We start from the raw sequence: 20,587 nt of genomic DNA, 5'->3' as shown, positions 1-20,587 counted from the left end.
TAGATTCCCATGCTTTTATATCATTCCCCGTCGTCGGAATGGGAGTATCGGTAACAAAATAAAATAGCAGTAAGAGAAAGAAAAGGAAAGAGAAAGAAAAGGAAAGAGAAAGAAGGCATAGGCGTCATTCCCTTTTGTAACATATCTGCCTCTTTTTGTAAAAGAGACCAAACTTAGGCATCAGCCAATCAGAAGAGCCTCACCCCTTAGAACCCTCCTGAAGGAACCTTAGAGCCTCAGATTTTCGTAGCCGTGTGTAACAGTCACCGTATCTGCTGAAGGCTGAGCTTTCCTCGAGGAGGTGGGTGGGCAAATGGGAATCTATGAAAGTTACCAATACTGGGGAACCAAAGTTACAGGTAACTAAATTGTTTTCTTGCCCCAGTATTGGAACTTTCATAGATTCCCATGCTTTGTATCAGAGCAGCAAGCAGTAAGCAATAAAAAACACATTTTGTAGCATAAATATACCTTGTAACAACCAGCAATGCATGAACATACAAAATGTGCAGAATAAGGAAGGTGGGATAGAAAGGAAAGCTCACCAATCAGTGGAAGAGGTTCCTCAGGACTGCCTGGCCCACAGCCGTGTCTTCCTGTTGCAAGGAGTCCAAACAGTAATGCTTTGTAATGGTGTGCACGCTGCTCCAAGTCGCAGCCCTGCAAATGTCTTTGATGTGCACTCCCGCGAAGAGAGCTGTTGAAGAAGCCACTGATCTTGGGGAATGCGCTCTAACAGTCCACTGCCCCGCACAGCAGTTTCTGGATTTTTCAGTGGCAGAGGAGCCTGATGTCCAGGCTCTCCTTCAGTCCCTGAAATCGGGCTCACTTTCTGACCCTTGCCCTGCCCGGGTTCTCTCTGGAGTGGCGTCTACTGTATGTACTGAGGTCACCCAGATTGTGAACCTTTCACTGTCTTCTGCCACGGTTCCGGGATGCTGGAAGCAAGCTATGCTGCTCCCTTTACTGAAGAAGTCAGGGCTTGAGGCTACGGTACCGGGGAATTATCGTCCTATATCTTTGCTACCTGCCCTGGCGAAGATCTGTGAGAAGGTGGCTTTTCGCCAACTGGACAGCTTTATCGAAAAATCCAATGCCCTGCACCCGGCGCAGTCAGGGTTCAGAGCGGCCTTTAGCACAGAGACAGCTTTGGTGGAGGTGACGGAGGCCATTCGAGAGTGCTTGGATGGTGGCGGCAGAGCGGTCCTGATTCTTTTAGACCTCTCTGCCGCGTTCGATACCGTCCCCCATAATCTACTCCTTGCTAGACTGTCTGAGATTGGCATTGGCGGCAGGGTACTGGCTTGGTTGTCATCCTTCCTTTCTGATAGGACGCAGCAAGTATGGATGCCGCCGTTTGCCTCAAAGGCCAAACCACTCTGCACAGGGGTCTCGCAGGGCTCCACTTTGAGCCCGTTGATGTTTAACGCCTACATCACCCCTGTGATATACCTGGCCGAACAGCTTGGGGCTAAGGTCATCGGATACGCTGATGACACCCAGCTGCTCTTTACCTGGCCGGATGACCAGCTGGATACAACGGCTGTTCACCTCTGTCTTTCCTCGGTGTTTCATTGGCTGGCAATGGCCCAGCTTAAATGCAACGAGGATAAGTCAGAGGTCCTCTTCTATGGGTCCTTCCCCTCCAACTTTAAGAATGAGTTGTGGCCCCCTGATTTTCCTAGTCCCAAGGTGATGGGAGGCCCGGCTAAGAACCTCGGAATTTGGTTTGGAGAAGACCTCAGATTTGAGAACCATATCAAGAAGCTGTCAGGGACCTGTTTTGCTACGCTAAGGGCTTTAAGAAAATTCTTCCCTCTGCTGCCCAGAGAAGCTAGGGAATCGGTTGCGCGTGCCCTCATCTTGTCCAGATTGGACTATGCTAATGCTTTGTTTTGTGGTATCCCGGCGTATCTGGTCAAACGACTGCAGGTTGTCCAGAACGCCGCAGTCCGCCTTTTGTTTAGCATTCCGAAATGGCAGAGGGTTCGGTCACACATGCGCGCACTTCACTGGCTTCCTGTAGCTCAGAGAATTATGTTCAAATCTCTCGTGCTGTCATTTAGAGCTGTCCACGAGCTTGGCCCCGGCTACCTGAGGAAGCGCTTCTCTTTCTACACTCCCTCTCGCTGTCTCAGGTCAGCCTCGCTGGCCAAACTGACTCTTCCCCGCTATAAGCGGGCTAGGCTGGGCGGCCAATCTATTTCTGTGGTAACTGCGAAGGCTTGGAATGCTCTCCCTCTTCATTTGCGTACCGCCCAGTGTCTATCCAAGTTTAAGAAGGATCTCAAGACCCATCTGTTTGTTTGTTAGGTCTAGGCTGTCTCTCTGTGTTATGTTTGGTCACCTCCGCAACGCGCCAGGATACTCCCCAGTAGCAGAGCGCGCTACAAAACAACCTATAACATAACATAACATAACATAACATAACCTTGCTGGTCAGTGGCTTACCCGCTGCAGTATGGCAATGTAGAATGGCACTTGTTTTCCACCTTGCAATACCTTGCTTTGATATAGGGAGACCTTTGCAAGGACCACCAAAAGCAATGAACAATTGGAAGGATTTACGGAATCCCTTGGTGCGATCCAAATAAAATTTTAAGCACCGTTGTATGTCCAGAGAATGCAATGATCTTTCCGCTGGTGTAGTAGGGTGAGGAAAGAAAGCTTTAAGAATAACCAGCTCATTTAAGTGGAAGTCCGAGGGCACCTTGGGTATGAATTTCGGGTTCTTTCTCAAGATTACTGTATTCCTTTTGAACTGGACAAACAGATCTTGGATCGTAAGAGCCTGCAACTTCCCAATGCGTCTTGCAGATGTGAGAGCAAGAAGGATAGCCAATTTCCAAGAAAGGAATTTTATGTCTGCTCGATGTATTGGTTCAAATGGGCCCTTCATGAGTTGAGTGAGGACCAAATTCAATTGCCAAGTAGGAGGCAGAGGTCTCAAAGGTGGGTAGACACGGAACAACCCTTTGAGAAATTGTTTCACTATCCTGGAAGACCAAAGGGAAGGTCCAGACTCAGAACTCCTGTATCTAGAAATTGCTGCCAAATGAACTTTAATGGACGAATGGGCCAGCCCCGTCTTAGCCAAGGACAAAAGATAAGGCAGAAGTTGATGAGGTTTTGAAGAAAAAGGGTCAACCCCTTCCTTTCGGCACCCAATACAAAAGCTCTTCCATTTGAGGTGGTAAGTCTTGTTCGTGGAAGGGGCTCTAGCCTGGGAGAGAACTTCTTTTATTTCATTAGAGATAGGAAGATTCATAAATTCTCATTGCTCAGGAGCCATGCTGTCAGGTGCAAAGACTCCGGATCCGGATGCCAAATTTGTCCTTCAGACATTGTGAGAAGGTCTGGAATGGTTCTCAAGGGAAGAGGAGGAGCCAGCGACAACAGATGGAGTTCAGTGAACCAGAACTGTCTCGGCCAAGCAGGGGCTATCAAAATCATCCTGCAAGGTTCCACTTTGATCTTCCTGTTGAGTCTCCGGATCAGTGGAATGAGGGGAAAGGCATAGACAAATGTCCTTGACCAGGCTATCGAAAGAGCATTCCCCAATGATCCTCGGTGGTGAAGCCTGCTTGCGTAAGACCGGCATTTCTTGTTGGTCGGTGTGGCAAATAGATCTATTGTAGGTTTGGCCCACTGTTGAAAGATCTCGTTCAGAATCCGCTAGTTCAGTTCCCACTTATGACTGATCAAGGACTATCTGCTTAGTCTGTCTGCACTCTCGTTTAAAACCCCTGGTAGGTGTTCTGCCTGCAGAGACATCTCGTGAAGGATCGCCCATTCCCAGATTTCTTGAGCTTCCTGAGACAATGGGAGAGATCTGGTTCCTCTTTTGTTGACGTAATGCATGGCCGTGGTGTTGTCCGTTCGGATAAGAACCTTTGAACCTCTTAGGCGAGGGAGAAAAGCTTGAAGAGCCAGTTTGTTTGCTCTGAGCTCCAAGAGATTGATGTGGAGCCGACGGTTCTGTGGAGACCAATGTCCACTGGCATGCAGGTCCTGCAGCACTGCTCCCCAACCATCCAACGACTCATCCGTCAGCACCACCTGAGGAGACGGATCGCTTACGAAGGATAGACCTTGGGACAAGTTTTCCTGTTTTGTCTACCACAAGGCCGCTTTTTTTCATTGCCGAGGTGATGGTCACCTTGTCGTCGAACGACCCATGGATCTTTTTCCATTGAATGTCCAGCTGCTCCTGAAGAGGACACATCCTCAATCTGCAGTGTGGAATTAGAGGAATGCATGATGAAATCCACCCCCAGAAGAGATTTGTAGGGGCTTTCTGAAAGACACCTTTTTTGTAAGTCTAGCGCCATGGTCTGCAGTTTTACTTGCCTTTCCAAGGTTGGGAAAGCTTTCTTGAGATCAGAGTTCAAGATTGCTCCCAGGAAGCATGCTGACCGGGACGGGACCAGGGACGACTTCTCTTTGTTTAAAGTGAGACCTAAATTCTGAAAGAGGTTGGTACATGCCTCGACCGCATCCCTTGGGGCCTCCCTGGACGGAGCCTTCAGTAACCAATCGTCCAGGTAAGGAAAAAACTGAAAGTGATTCTTCCGCAGAAACGCTGCTACTGGTGCCAGCACCTTCGTGAATATTCTCGGGGATGAGCGAAGACCAAAGGGTAAAACCCTGAATTGAAAGTGGCTCTTGGCAACTGTAAACCGTAGAAACCTTCTGTGTGCTGGGTAAATCGGAACATGAAAGTACGCATCTTCGAGATAGAGCGTGGCCATGAAATCCCCCGGGTTGATTAAGACGTAGCATGTCTTGAAGAGAGACCATCGGAAAGACAGGGAGATGAGGTAGGTGTTGAGCTCCCTGAGATCTAAAATGAGGCGCCATTTCTCTAGCGTCTTCCTTACCAGGAAGAACCTGGAATAAATCCTTCTCTTTGAGCGGAGGGGACCAGCTCTATAGCACCCTTCAGGAGTATTTGATGAACTTCGGGCCACAAAAGACGCAGATGTTTTGATGGAATGCCAGCAGGGGTCTTGGATGGAGGGATTTGTGTGAATTCCACCCTGCCTCCTACTGATGATCTTTTGGAGGTGGTCACAGTAGGAAGAGCCAGGAGGCCGCTATTGTCTCTTGGACGTATCACGTCCTTGGCGAGCCTGCTTCCCTCTTATTAGGTCTCGAGAAATTCGAGGACTGGACCTGCTTTTGCTGATAAGGTTGGCGGTATTGTTGTGAACCTGAGCCATATGATGAGTACCTTTGCTGTTGATAAGAGCCTCAGTAGTTGGTGATCTTGCCTCTGGAAACTCTAAAAGGAACCTTACGGTACTGAAGCGTACCCAGAGATCTAGCGGTCTCAGTATCTTTTTTTAATATCTTGGAGAGTGTCATCTATCAATTTTCAAAATAATGCTTCCGCATTGAAAGGAAGATCCAGGATCTTATTCTGGATTTCAGGTCTAAACTAAGTCGCCTTAAGCCATCCCTGGCGACGAAGGGCGGTATGCCGTCGTGGCAATGTCCATTGCACAGTCAATGATTTCCATTGATGTAGCCTCACCTTTTTGCAAAACTTTTATAGCCTCTGTTTTTGCATCTGGAGGAAGTTGCTCCAAGTATGGCGAAACATCACACCATAGTTGGCGATCGTATCTCCCCCATATCGCCAAGGCATTAGCTGCCCGCACTAGTAGACTCGCCATGGAAGAGAATCTTTTCCCGGCGTTATCTAACCTCCTGCCCTCTTTATCCGGAGGAGTAGTCAATGGAGCTGAGGGGTTGCGTGACTTTCTCTGCGCCGCTTGAGAAACAACCGAGTCCGGTCTCGGATGTACCGTCAGAGACGCCGGACCATCTTCAGGCACTTTGTATTTCTTGTAAAGGCACGGTAGCACAGGTACCACCGTCACTGGATTTTTCATTGGTTTAATGACCTCATCCCAAAGATGCTGGAGAATAGGGATAGATCTTGTGGTCTTCTTATAGGGCTCTTTAAAATCTTATAAAAAACATTCAGTGGCAACGGAGGGCATAGATAGTTTGAATCTCCCAGCCGCTCTCTCCATTAGCTTATGAAATCCCCCTATATCAGCTGGCGGGGAGTCCACCGGATCCGGACATGGAGATGCTGGGTCCGGGGTGACATTCATCCCATTAGGTATCTTGATCAGTCCCGTCATCAAAATTCTGATCCTCATCTGAGGAATCATCATTGGTGTTGACTGGAATCGAAGACTCCTGTGGAACCGGTGTCTGTGGCCGAGAGGACTCCTGGGCTGGCAATTCTGGTGCAGCCATTGCTGGAGTTGCAGGGACAGACATGGCTTGAGCAAATGAAAACAGCAGCAGGTTGTAAACACCTAGACCAGAGGTCTTCAATCTGTGGGGCGCGACCCCCAGGGGGGTCGTGGAGTCCTGGGAAGGGGGTCGCAGATTCTGCCAGAGTGCAGTTCCTGGCGTCGGGCTGATCGAGGGTGCTCAAGGCGGAGGCCGCCTAATTCACACCGAGGTGTGAAAAACATCAAAGCCTCGTTAACAAGTAAAGGTCTTTTAAAGACCTGTGATAGTACTCTGGTGTGCCTTTGTGCGTGTCCAAGCTGTTTCAGCCAGGCTGACATACACGAGCTGGGGGGGGAGGGGGGGAGGAGGCTGTAGCCCTTTGAGTTCAATGGACTTAGCTGTGGGTTTATTTTTACTTTTAACGTTTTATATAGCGCTAGTTTAACCCGTAGGTATCAGAGCGCAAGTCCCACGAGCCCTCTGGCGCCTGTGCAGGAGAAATGTGGCTGAGAGTCTGTTCTTCATGGTGAGATGTTTTCACCCCCCCCCCCCTCCCCACCCCCCCCAAGCAGGGAGGCACAGAGATGCCCTCCCATGAGAGAGGAAGACGAAGCAGAGAGATACTGACCCCCCATGAGAGAGGCCCAGACAAGGTGGGTGAATGAATGATGGGTGGATGGATGGATGAAAGGGTGGACGGATGAAGGATGTATGGATGGATGGATGAAAGGGTGGATGGCTGTATGGATGGATGGATGGAAGGATGAAAGGGTGGACGGATGTGTGAAAAGGTGGGTGGATGAATGATGAGTGGATGGATGTGAAGATGAAAGGGTGGATGGATGGATGAAGGATGGTTGGATGTGTGAAAAGGTGGGTGGATGGAGGATGGATGGATGAAAGGGTGGATGGAAGGATGAAAGGGTAGATGGATGAGGGATGATGTATGGATGGATAAAAGGTTGCATGGATGAATGATGGATGGATGGATGGATGGATATGTGAAAAGGTGGGGGATGAATGATGGATGGGTGGACGGATAGATGAAAGGGTGGGTGGATGAAGGATGGATGTATGGATGAAAGGGTGGATGGAATAATGAAAGGGTGGATGGATGAAGGATGGATGTATGGATGAAAGGGTGGATGGATGAAGGATGGATATATGGATGGATGGATGGATGGATGGATAAAAGGTTGCATGGATGAATGATGGATGGATGGATGTGTGAGAAGGTGGGTGGAAGAATGATGGGTGGATGGATGGACGGGTGGATAGGTAAAGGATGGATGTATGGATGGAAGGATGAAAGGGTGGATGGATGTATGGATGGATAAAAGGTTGCATGGATGAATGATGGATGGATGGATGTGTGAAAAGGTTGGGGATAAATGATGGATGGGTGGGTGGATGGATGGATGAAAGGGTGGGTGGATGAAGGATGGATGTATGGATGAAAGGGTGGATGGATATATGGATGGAATAATGAAAGGGTGGATGGATGAAGGATGGATGTATGGATGAAAGGGTGGATGGATGAAGGATGGATATATGGATGGAAGGATGGATGGATAAAAGGTTGTATGGATGAATGATGGATGGATGGATGTGTGAGAAGGTGGGTGGAAGAATGATGGGTGGATGGATGGACGGGTGGATAGGTAAAGGATGGATGTATGGATGGAAGGATGAAAGGGTGGATGGATGTATGGATGGATAAAAGGTTGCATGGATGAATGATGGATGGATGTGTGAAAAGGTGGGTGTGAGGATGGTCTGGTGGATAGGTAAAGGATGGATGGATGTGTGGAAGTGTGGGTGGATGAATGATGGATGGATGGATGTGATGAGGTCTAACAGGCGCATTTATGGTTGTCGATAGTTGTTTATGATGAGGAGTACCAGTTTCTAGAATATTTTGTCGGAAGGGGGTCCTTACGCCTAAAAAGGTTTTACAAGGGGGTCTCGGCATCAAAAAGTTTGAAGACCTCTGACCTAGACTTATAAACCTGTAGCATACTGTGGAGGTCCTGTAAGAGACGATGGTACCGACACCATGTCTTGTCTCGAGTGCTGTTGTGGTTGGGCAGAATGATGATGATAACCACATTCCTGGTTGTACTCTCCGTCAGAATCCGTCTCTTGGCATTTACCCAGAAGCCGGGATGGGCTGTTTGCATAGCCATAAGAGTCCTGATCATCATCCTCGGAATATTCCTCATCCTCCTCTAAAAGTAGAGCTGGAGGCAAGGGGGTAACTCTCCTAGGAGATCTCATGTCCGGTGTAATCCTGGTCATTGAAATTGTAATCCTTTTTTGCGATGATAAAATAGTCGACGATCCCGCCGACAATGGTGTTAATACTGCCGCCGTCTGCCTCGCCAACGGAACAGTCGTTGTCGTCGACGAAAGAACACTCAATGACAAGATTGGCGTCATCTATACCGTTGACGCTCCTGCCGTTGTCGTCATCAATCTTGTCTTCGTCGAAGCCCTCGACGACGACACGGTCGTCGTCATCACCGTTGACGAACACTTCGTCGTCGCTGTCGTTGACACCCTCGTCGACGACTGTCGTCGTCAGAATCTTTGTCGGCGTCACTGTCGTCGTCGGAATCTTCGTCAACACCGCTACAACTGCCGTCAACACAGACTTCGTTGACGATCCAGCCGACGTTGATTGCTCCGTGGACAAGCACGTCGACGGTACCTTTGTAAGCTTAGAATTCAATTTCTTCGCCGACGGAGCCTCCGTCGACAACGCCTTCATCGTCGACGACTTGGAACTTCTGTCAGACTTTCCAGAAGACTGAGAAGAGGGTTTCTTGAAGGCTGGAATACTCTTCACACCCAAAAAAGGCGTAGATGGTCCTACCCTCTCCTTTTCACCATGGTGAGGAGATTCGACTGGACCTTGGCTCTCAGACTCTCTGGGGGTCTTTTTTGAGGCCTTAGAAGGATGCTCCACAGAAGGAAAAGGGGAACCCCTACCCCTTTTGACTGACCTTCTAGCTGATAACACTGAAGAAGAGTCCTCCTCACTGGAGACTGTGTCCTTTCTAGACTTCAACTTCTGGAGCCATGTAAGAAGCCTACCCTCACGGTACCGGAGGATCTTGGTTGAAAAGGTGCAGCAGATCTTGCAGTCCGCAGCCTTATGATCAGGATAGAGGCAGTAGATGCAATCCTTATGCTTATCCTCAACAAATAGCCTTTTCTTGCCACAGGTGGAACATGGCTTGAAAAGGGCTTCTTCTTTTCCTTATCGGACATCCTGGAAACAACAGCCAACATTTTGTAGAGAAATCCTGAAGAAAAACCTACTGAAAGAGTAGAGATTGAGCAGAGCTCAAATGACACTCCCTAAGCACAACGTGCAGTAGAAAATCTGAGGCTCTGAGGTTCCTTCAGGAGGGTTCTAAGGGGTGAGGCTGATGCCTAAGTTTGGTCTCTTTTACAAAAAGAGGCGGATATGTTACAAAAGGGAATGAGGCCTAGGCATTTTTCTTTCTCTTTTGTACCTACTGCTATTTTATTTTTTACCGAGACTCCCATTCGGACGACTGGGAATGATACAAAAGCATAGGAATCTATGAAAGTTCCAATACTGGGGCAAGTGTTTCGAACTACTCGCACAAAGGGAATTATTCTCTTCATATGTATCATGAGGATGGCTGTGAGAAGCAACATTGAAAAATGGGAAGAAGGTTTGGGTACCATCTGTGTAGAGTTAAAAGGGAAAGCCAAAGATATTGCCAAGAGAGGAGGTGCAGAGTAAAGGGACCCAGGACTGAGACTTGTGGGCAGTGCTTAATGTGAGCCGATGGTTGAAGGTGGGGCCCCACCTGCACTCACTTTTAGGGACCAACAATTATTTTTCATAAAGAGACTTTGATCCAGAACAAGAGAAAGAAACACCAGGGAAAAGGAAGAGGACAATTTCGATGGAAAAAAGAGAACAAGGGTGAAAGCAGAGATGAAAAGATGAAAAAAACTAAGAAGATAAAGAGGAGGGTTATTAGTTGGCTGTGGATTAAAGAGGTCTGAGGTGATATCAAAAGTACGCAGGAGTGATATTCGACACACTGACATTCCATAGTGCAGGCCATGGGATTCTGAGGAAAACTCTGGGCCCGACACTTGCTCTTTTACAAATTAAGCACTGCTTGTGGGATAACAGATTGTCAGGGGCATAGAGGTGGAGCACCAAGTTACAGAAGCCGGACCGAGAGATCAGATTAAAACTGCCTGAGAGTGGATGTTGTGATCAGACATTTGGGTAGGGTGTCTAGTTGAATGGGCGAAATCCACAGTATTTAAAGCTGCAGAGAAGGTAAGCAGTTTGAGAACGGGAGATAAAGAGTTGTGGTAGGCAGAATCTATGTCGTTGGAAATGTGGGTAAGGACAGTTTTTGGACAGTGTGAAGCCCTAAATCCAGAATGAAAAGGCTCTAGGATGTGGTTTTAAGTAGCGAGGAAGGACGTAGATCAAATATGCAAGCCTGACCCGAGCAATGAATTCTATCTGAAGAGAAGAAAGAAAAATAAACAGGCAACAAAAATCCACATACAACATATTTAGTATTTGCACATTCAGAGCCTGGTCATTTCCAGGCCTTCAGAAAAGATATACTCCATCAAGAGGTTTATCTTTGGGACTCCTCTTTTAGAAGTAGAGGAGACTAAACCGAAAAGTTTCATTGCCACAGAGGGTGAGAGCCCTGGGACTTTTACCCCTTCCCTCAATTACAGGTCAAGCCAATATGTATAACAAAATCTAAAATGCTGAGAATCATGCTGGAGCTAGCACCTGAAGATAGCTTCTTCACTGATGCAGCCAATCAAACATATTGGATACTGATGGAACATTGTACTAAACGCGAGATGTGAAGAAAAAAGGTGGTTTAGGCTATGAGGAACATTCTGCAAGTGATGCTAAAGAGGATCATGAAGGAGTGGGGTTTTTAAGGCTCATTTAGGAGGAAGAAACAAATCAACTATAAGTTTTCTGAAATTTCAGTTACATTTCTCATCCTGACACACTTGAACAGATGCAGAGGCAGAGACATCTACATGCTTCGTTAAGTGCAAGTTGTCCACTAGTGTAGCCCGAAATTGAAGAGGCAGAAAAATATTATTTATTTCTATTGCGGAGGCTGATCAGGAAATTAAATGGAAACATAGGACTCGAGAAGGGGTGTCTGAAAGAATGTGCATTCAGCTGACAAGACTACATCAATACAGCCTGGGAAATCTCCAAGCTCGGAAGAAATAAACTTGAATTTTAAGTCTGATGGATCAAGAATCGTGCCAGAAACTCAAAGAATAATTGAAGGACATAATACAAACTTGAGAAACATCTAGTTAGACCTTTGCCAAATTAAAGAATGCTAGGATTGTGCCTAACAGTGAAGAGTAAGGAGTAGCTGTGAAACAGTCTCGAGATTTTGTTCATGATCTTGCTCATGAGCAACAAGGTTGATAGAAGGTGCAAACCTTCTAGTGTCTTTGTAGGGTTTGATGCAGAGATCAGCATTGCAGAAGATCCTAAATTATCTGGGGATAAAACACGTTTCACAAACCATTTGGAAGAAATACGAAAGGTCTTCAAAGGTATATCAGAAAGCTTTAAATTGTTTACTGAACCTCAGCATTTATTACACATGTAGACGTTTCGGCACCAACATACATCCACAGCTTAGGAAAATTCAGTAGTCTGATACCACAACTGGATTATTTTGCCCATGAAATGTTGACGAATCATTCTATTCGAAAAGACATGCTGCTGCCAGTACCAAGTTGCATTTACATATTGAAGATATATCACATTTGGTGGGATATGGTATCCTCACAAAAACGTAAGTATTTCAAGAGTCTATTTAGCTATCCCACTGGGGAGATAGCACAGGTAGACAGAAAGGTCTCAGAAACACGAGACAAAGGTAAGGGCTGCATCAGTAGAAATAAATATGCCTTACACCAGATGCATGCCACATAACGTCATGCTAAAATTAAAAAGAATGACTAAAAAGCGATTGGTCAAGGGAAAAAATTGCCATGGCTATGCAGGATGCTGGTGCCAAAAGGGAATACAAAGTAGAGCCATACATTCTCTCTGGTCAATGATGCAGAGTCTGAAGCACAGCAGAGAGGAAGGAGCTATAAGGCAATGGCCTGGACATACAAAGGCAAGACCTATACACAGGCACAGACATGTATCCTATGTTTTCTGATGAAAAGCTGGCCTGTATTCCGGGTCTGTTCAATGAAATCAAATTAGTGGTCACTAGAAGGATGCAACAGATACGAAAATGGCATCATTGGCACAGATCCCAAATAATGTCTTTCCAACAATCACGGACTGCAGGGTGGTTGCATCATCTGTCTCTAGAGCATACTAGATTTGTTACCTCTGGACTGTACGAACACTCTTCAACTCGTTCACATTCCAGTTCCAGTGGGTTTTTCAGGGTCTGTAGAAACAGTGCAGCTTTCCTTTTTCTTTCCGCTTGTAGCTGTTTATCCCTTGATTCTTTTGCAGCTTGGGCCAGCTTCTCTCGGGCTGCAGCTGCTAATCTGTCTTCCAACCTCTGCTTTGCTGAAGAAAGGGAGACAGAGGATTGACACCTTCATAGCCTAGTCATTGTGGTGAATAATCCAGGCATCATCCTGTTACTTAATGTCTGTGCACTCTTGAACACATGCAAACAAGAACTAGGCTGCAGCGTTAACACACATCCAAACCTCACACAGTACATGAAGCCCACATTGAGAATGGTTCGGTCCACAACTCGTCTTGAATTTGGCCAAAGTTCATCACTTTATTTGAGGCACAAGCAAACTGGAAGTACAGCCCTGGCATTCCTTAGACAGTATGAGAAACCTGTGCACTGCAATTGCCACATGTGGGACATGGTTAGAGCTTTCTATCATGCAAATCTAAACTTCTTCACAAATGTGATGCCCTAAGAACTGAACATTCTATGCAGGACTAACACTCCACCAGCATCATGCAGCATTGAAGGAAAAAAGACTGAACATTGCTACAGGGGCTGTCCCTGCCCTTAGTCAGGATTTCAGTGTCCAACTAGGATACTGGAATGAACTACTCTTAGGTGAGCCCAACTCAGTTCAGTGCAGCTTACAAACGATGCTCTGGCACATTTTTTGTGTACAATGAACTCTAGCGCTATTTCAACCCAATTCAGAAGTAGTTTGCGGCTGGTCAGACTAGCCTAAGCATTTGTGTGAACAGCAGGCCATTGTCAGGAACTCTTCTGAACGTAATTCTGCATATGTTGTGTCTTTTTCTGAATTATACAATCTTTTGACAGTTAGCAGCCTTTAAATTCCCCAACCAATTTCTGCTCTAAATGTATGCAGGGCATAAGGCTCAATACAAAGCCCTTGACAGAAGTTACATTTACAAAAGAATGTTCTGATAAATAATCCTTTCAGGGTCTTTACAAGGTACAACTATTGGTTTACAGCTACATACCAAAAAATAAACATGCTGTGAACTGAGTTGCAAGCTTTCTGAATCCTGCGGGAGCGCCTCACATCATCAAATGATACACACTCAACAGTGACAACCATCGGCCTCTACTACAGACACAGCAAGGGGCATAAGGGAGAAGATGTGGAGTGCCAATGCTTGGGAAATCTCTTGAATTTGTTCTGGTAAAAGCACAACGTCTCCTTCTTCAGTCTCAACACAGATGTCCATTTGGGGTCCACAGATACTGGCAGAAAGGAGCCAAGTGGATTCCACTCAAACTCTACCAATGCATTTCATGTGGACTCATGTAGCGCTTCGAGATAGCACCTTTTTGGCAGAGACACATTAACCCTTTCGCTGCTGATGACGAGCTCAGCTCGTCATCACCCACGGGTGTCGTGTGCTGATGACGAGCTGAGCTCGTCATGGAAACAGCAAAATGGCAATTTCCAGCAAAAATCATAGCAGCAGCCATGTGGTTAACAAATGACATTCTGGGATAACAAACTTAAAGGGGAATAGCAATGTCCTGCCTTAGGCTGGATGCCCAGTGCCCTTGAGGGAGCACTTTAATTTGAGGTGGAACTAATCTTGTTTCTTGAAGTAGAAAAGTGCAGTAAAACTGAAGGCAAGACCAGCAACGTCTTGCAGTAAACCAGTTGAAGAAGTACAATATGTATTGTACTTTTGACTAGAGCTGCTGCAGCTTGAAAGGCAAACAGGCACACTGTAGAGTGCAGAGTACAAGTACATTGCTACAACTAGAAAGGACAGCACCAAAGTCCTTCCTAGAGGACTGAGGTCCATGAGAGACCTGGGCACTTCACCTACCCATGAAGTGATCTAAAAGAAAGCAAGAGTTGAAACGTCCAAGCAAGGTCCTTCCATAAAACTGTATACTCTCCTGAACCGGACCAATATCATCGAAAGGAAGGAGGAGCCAAGAGACAGAATCTTGAAACTTGACAAATTCCTAAACTGCTCGAATTAGGTCTTTAAAGATGGATCAGTTTCCAAAACGTAACGTTTGCAGGGTTTTCACAAACTTGAGATACCACACTAATCACAGGCCATGCCTTCTGTAACTAGACCTGTACTGAAGGTCTAAAGCTAGAACAATTACTGGTTTATAAAAGAGACAAAGAATGCACATATCAACTACCAATTAACTGTCTGCTCCTTCCTTAAGTGTGGCAAACCACAAGAGAAAATATAGAACAGCCCAAGGAGTTTTTAGAGGAAGAGAAGTGCAGACAGTCAAAAAAGGTTCCAGGGTACCCTGGGAAAGCTTCTGCTAGATTCCCAGACCCATATTCCTGCCATTTCCCGAGACAATGCACTGCGGTGCAGGAGAATACTCTATAACAGGTTTCCAATCTTTTTCTTCAGATGCAAAAAAAAAATGTTTTTTAAACGGTTATCCCTCTCCTTTCTGGTCCACCATCAATGCTCACGGTAGAAGCAGACTGATATTTGGTTTATAAAAATACCATGCAGGTCACTATGTTAGTAAATTCTCTTTGGACTAGATGTATTAGGTGTGTTTCCCATCTATACTACTATTATAAAGGAAGAACTTTGAACCTTTGAGGCGGGTAAACTCGGGAACCACAGCGCCAATCCACACACCCGATACATCGTTGTAAACGTCAGGGTGTGCAGATGGACCTAGGCTATATAAACGTAATAAATATACGTTATTTAAAAAATTTACAGAAAAAAAAAATGTAGTCCCTTGGAAGAAGTGCCAGCCGCGACGTGCGTGCCAGACGTGAGGAGCGCGGGGAGGAGCGGCGTCCAGGAGCACAAGGAGGACCGGCGGACATGGCGCGGGGAGGAGTGGTGAGGAGCTGCGGACAGGCGGTAAGGAGCGGCGGATAGGCGGTGAGGAGCGGCGGACAGGCGGTGAGGAGCGGCGGACAGGCGGTGAGGAGCGGCGGACAGGCGGGGAGGAGCGGCGGACAGGATACAAAAGCGTACATCGTGAGCAAGAGGAAGCAGACGGAGCATTACAAAAGTGAGCCAAACGGTGCATTACAGGAGGAAAAAGTTACGTGTGCAGGTTACAAAAGCGTACAAAGTAAACATAGAGGTATAATACTGCAATATATGGAGGAAGGCTTTGGGGACCCACGGACAACGTCGGGGCCTGGCGGTGGCCTTGAAGCCTAATTGCTCCCGGACAACGTCGGGACGGGCTGCTAGTAGGTAATAAATCTCCAGAGAAGTAAATGAAACCAATGTGAATTACAAAAAAAAAAATCAAATCTTCAGGAAAGCATTTCTCGGACTCCAAAAGCACTTTCTAAGAAAGCCACTTTTAACCAGAATAAAACCAAAGATGCTTCTCTTTTTCATTACTACGTTGCTACCGAGGGAGTAGTTTCGTACAGTGGGAGGTTTGATGCAAGCCATTTCATCAATGGAGGATAGTAGGCCTTGTTTCTCCCTAGTGGAGGAGTGTGGCTCACTGATTAGAGCGGCAGACCCTGATGCAGAGGTCTGGCCCGGGACCAGGGTTCAATTCCCGACGCGGCAGGGTCCTGAGCCCAAAAATGTCCACGGACTCGATAATTCTCGCCTCGGTGCCTACTCTAGTCATGGGGTCCCACGCTGCAACTCTGGGCAATAGCTTGCTTAATCTCCACTACGGCGGCCCACCCGCTGCGGGATGCCTGGCTTTCACCTTGGGGATGCCCAGTAGGAGTTCTCACAGGGAAAAGCCAGGACGGGTTCCCAAGGCAAGCGCCTTGATGCCTTCGGGTGATACGTGCGCTATATAAGTCGCAATACATACATACAATACTACTGTCTTGGTAGCACAATGATGGAGGGCACACAAACAGTTTCAAAAGGCACGTAATTAATGCTCCTACATCCCAGTGGCCTGCTTGTTAGCAGCCACCAATCGGAGGCTCCCTATCCCCCATTGGGCCTCGGGCCTCCCTAGTGCCGCTGAGGGTGTAACAAGAGTGCATCCTAGACCCCGGGGGACCCCTTAGTCTAACCCCAGAATACCAACTCCCACAACAAAGTACTTGCCTATTGACCAATAACACTATTTTCCTCCATAGGATAACACAGACTGTTTTTCTATGAAAAGTTTCGAAGTGTAGAGTTGGAAAATCTAAGAAATCCTTTTAAAATTGTACTAAGTAACAAAAACTCTTTTACTCACCTGTTTAAAGGAAATGTGCCAGTGCAGTATATAGGTATACGACACTGTTTAAGAAATGTAATCTACTGGTCACTTTACTAAAAAGCCTATGCAAAGTAGATGTACTGCATTTCCAAAGCATGGCATTTTCAGTAACAGTACTGTAATCAAAACAAAGTGCATATACAATTGCAACCCAAACTGTGTAACAACTGCATTACTACTGTAAAGTATGTATTGCTTACCTGTGCCAGGCTTGCTTGGTTCTAGAAAATAAAATAACTAAAAGAATATTTTTATACAAAATCAATTGGTCTGAAGTTCAGTCTTTGAGTGTGTGAAATTATTTGCTGACTGAGTGTGTACAACAAATGCTTAACACTGTCCTCTGATAGAGCCTTACTGCTCGAGCACACTACCACAAATAGAGAGTGAGGTGCTATCTACTTTTACCTCTGCCTACCTTTAGGGTTCCACTGGACTCTGTGCACACTACACCTCACTTCCTACAACTACTGACTCTGATCATCTTTCACCCCATACCTCTACCTTTGGAGGTCCATCTAAAAGATTCTTCAATAGCACCAGAGAGTTTTTTTCTGTGACGGACAATATATCTTTCTTCCATCCTTACCTCTCTTCTATCTATTACTGGATGATTATACATGGTCAATGTCATTTACTTTATTTTTACGGCACCACCTTTACGATTTCAACTAGATCCCTTGCGTATCATACAATGGACATTGCCTTAATTAGTGACTCTTCATAAGCAGATTTCCAATCCTCCTGCTACAAAACCCTCTGATGAGACTACCCCAATAACCTGCCAGCGGCCTTGCTATTATCTTTATAAACCTTTTAACACCTTCCTTTACATAAACGATTTCCTTTACACTAGCACAGACACTCGTGTTCTTTACTGATCTTAGCCCATCATTAGGTGTCACCTGACACCGAACATGCACTGCTGCTTAGAGGGGTAATTTTTACAGTAAAGTGCTTGGAGCCCGCACATTTATTACCTTTTATTGAATGCACAGTCACTCTTCTTTTCTGCTTCCTAACTGTCCAGTGCAAGCTTGACATCACATCCTGAAGGAAGCTGGTTCGTTAAATAGTGGACCAAAACAAGGTAAACTGTGAAAAGAGTCCAGGCAACCCTTATGGGTTTACAAAGGTTGAAAATGCAATAGGTCTCGTCTTTGATTAAGTTAAAGCCATTTGCTTTGCTAATGGTATTGAATAGCAAAGCAAATGGCTTTAACTTAATAAAAGGCGAGACCTTTTGAATTTTTGATGCTTGTTATAAGCTGTTCCTGCTTTGACACTTCTTCACCCCTCAGGCCAACAAGTGCTGCATCACATAAGATTACCGCATGTCGGCGGTCATCAGGCTGAACATGGAAAGCCTAACCACAAAGACAAAGGAAAGGCAACACTCTACACATGCTATAGTATGCCACCTTGGTGGATAAGCACTTCAGCGCCACACATAGAGGTTCCTAAGCGCTATACAAATGCTATTATACAATACAATGTAGTCAAAGCAGAAAGTGAGCTAAGAAGGGGACAGACAAGATCATGTCAGATGGAACAGAGAAGGGATCAACGCAAAGTGGAAAAAGGCAAGGACTGCACCAACAGGGGGAGGGAAACTGGAAGTGTGCAAAAGAGGGGAGCAAAGTTATATGGGAATGAAAAGGTAGCATAGGGCTTGGAGTACAACAAGGAGTAGGGTGAGGTAGGAGCATAACAAAGGCCCACAACTTAGCATACAAGACAAATGGTAGCAAGAAAAGTGGCAAAGGAGTGCTAAAAAGGGAAAATGTCAAGGCTGCTAGCATGTCAATGGGTGACAAGGCAGCAATCGCAGCGAAGGGCAGTAAGGTTGCGGTCAAGCCAAAGAACTGCAAGGAATGGAAAAAACATAAGCAGGCATACCAAAAGGCAGTTATGAAAGGCTTTTTAGGGAGCAAAGAATACCAGCCAAGGGTAGAAATAGGAATGGAACAAACATAAGCAGGCATACCAAAAGGCAGTTATGAAAGGCTTTTTAGGGAGCAAAGAATACCAGCCAAGGGTAGAAATAGGAATGGAACAAACATAAGCAGGCATACCAAAAGGCAGTTATGAAAGGCTTTTTAGGGAGCAAAGAATACCAGCCAAGGGTAGAAATAGGAATGGAACAAACATAAGCAGGCATACCAAAAGGCAGTTATGAAAGGCTTTTTAGGGAGCAAAGAATACCAGCCAAGGGTAGAAATAGGAATGGAACAAACATAAGCAGGCATACCAAAAGGCAGTTATGAAAGGCTTTTTAGGGAGCAAGGAATGCCGGCCAGGCGTAGAGACAGGTAACTAGTAAGAAACACGGGCCAGGTCTGGAGCAAGCAAAGCGGGACAAAGCAGGACAGCCAGAGAGAACAAGCCAGCGAGTGGTCCGTGCGCAACAAGCCCGTCCTGCAAGTGGTGGGAGGAGGGGGCATCATACTCTGTGCAAAGAGTTCCTACCTCACGGGAAAAAATATGGCGTCTGCCTGTCCAGATGGGCCACCCTACAAGTGGACAAGGCGGTAACCGAGAAGCCCGCTTTCCAATCAAGCGCCATTGTTTAACAAACGATGACGCACGCCAATGGAAAGAGGGGCGGGGCTTCAAGAAGACTTCTGGAATCGTATTGATTCCAAATAGCACAGTCAATGGCGAGAGCAGCGCAGGCCCGCTGCTAACGCCAGGCGAGACCTAAAAATTATGACACGAAATGCTCTCTTTTACGGTAGTGCGGCCGAGCAGTTTAGAATTATTAGAGGGTAGTGCTAAGCCATAGTTACTCACAAAGGCAATAAATGAGACAAACTCAAGAATAAATCCAAGACCAATTTAGAAAAATAAGTTGTATTTGATACCAAGAAATTCGTTATCAAGTAAGTACTTTCTAAAATTTCGATTTTTACAGGTAAGCAAAATGATGACTTGAATGAGTCTTTACGCAACAATGCCTATCTATGGGCAAAAAGGCATGCAGAGCTACAGTTATTTACGGTCTGTTTAGGGGGGTCTTCTTCGGGTCTTAGAGTCGTAGGGGGGCCAAGGTCCAAAGTACCACCAGCAGTTCCTCGTTACCTGCACTAGGGCATCCGGGTGCAGAGGTGCTTGTTGGGTTGGTAGCTTTGCATTCTATGCCGGTGGAAGGAATGAGGGGTCATCTGGAAACATGCTGGAGAGGGGGACTTGAGGACAAGTCTGGGAGCTGCCAACATGGGGCTAGGCTCACAAGGGTCGTGGGAGCAAGAGGGCACAGCGGAATTTCAGGTACCCCGGCAGGGGATCTCGGATGTAGTGTAGATAGGTCGACTGAGCGTCCAAGGCTCGGACGGATATCAGTCTCGCTGGTGGAGGGTGCACTCTGCTACTGGGTCTCTGCGGTGTTGTCCCTTGATGGCTGCTCGGTCTCTGTGCTGTTAGATTCCCGACTGGACTTAAACAGGCCTTGATTGCTGCAAGGGGTTGGTACCCTGAGTATTGGGGTGTGTGGCTTCGGTCAGTCCTGGTGTCTGCTCACCTCTTCCAGGGTGGCTGCTGCGTCGGGCTGGCCGAGGAGTAGCAACAGGGGTAACCAGACTCTTACTTCTTCGGTGCCTGCGGACTGCAGGGGAGTAGTTCCTTTACTCCAC

General features: G+C 46.5%; 1 protein-coding gene across 2 annotated transcripts in view; it reads right to left on the bottom strand.

Moving 5' to 3' along the window:
- Positions 1-20,587, bottom strand: part of LOC147665098 (splicing factor, suppressor of white-apricot homolog) — a 530,497-nt gene that overhangs the window by 231,193 nt on the left and 278,717 nt on the right. For both annotated transcript variants that reach the window (XM_086949761.1, XM_086949762.1), the window contains exon 9: positions 12,666-12,853. In XM_086949761.1, coding sequence (XP_086805887.1) covers positions 12,666-12,853 — 188 coding nt within the window. The remainder of the gene's footprint in view (positions 1-12,665; positions 12,854-20,587) is intronic.

The sequence above is a fragment of the Lissotriton vulgaris genome, unplaced genomic scaffold, assembly GCF_964263255.1.
Source record: "Lissotriton vulgaris unplaced genomic scaffold, aLisVul1.2 SCAFFOLD_1287, whole genome shotgun sequence".
NCBI lineage: Eukaryota > Metazoa > Chordata > Amphibia > Caudata > Salamandridae > Lissotriton > Lissotriton vulgaris.
Note: the sequence above shows the minus strand (reverse complement) of the source record. Positions and strands in the feature narration are given on the sequence as shown.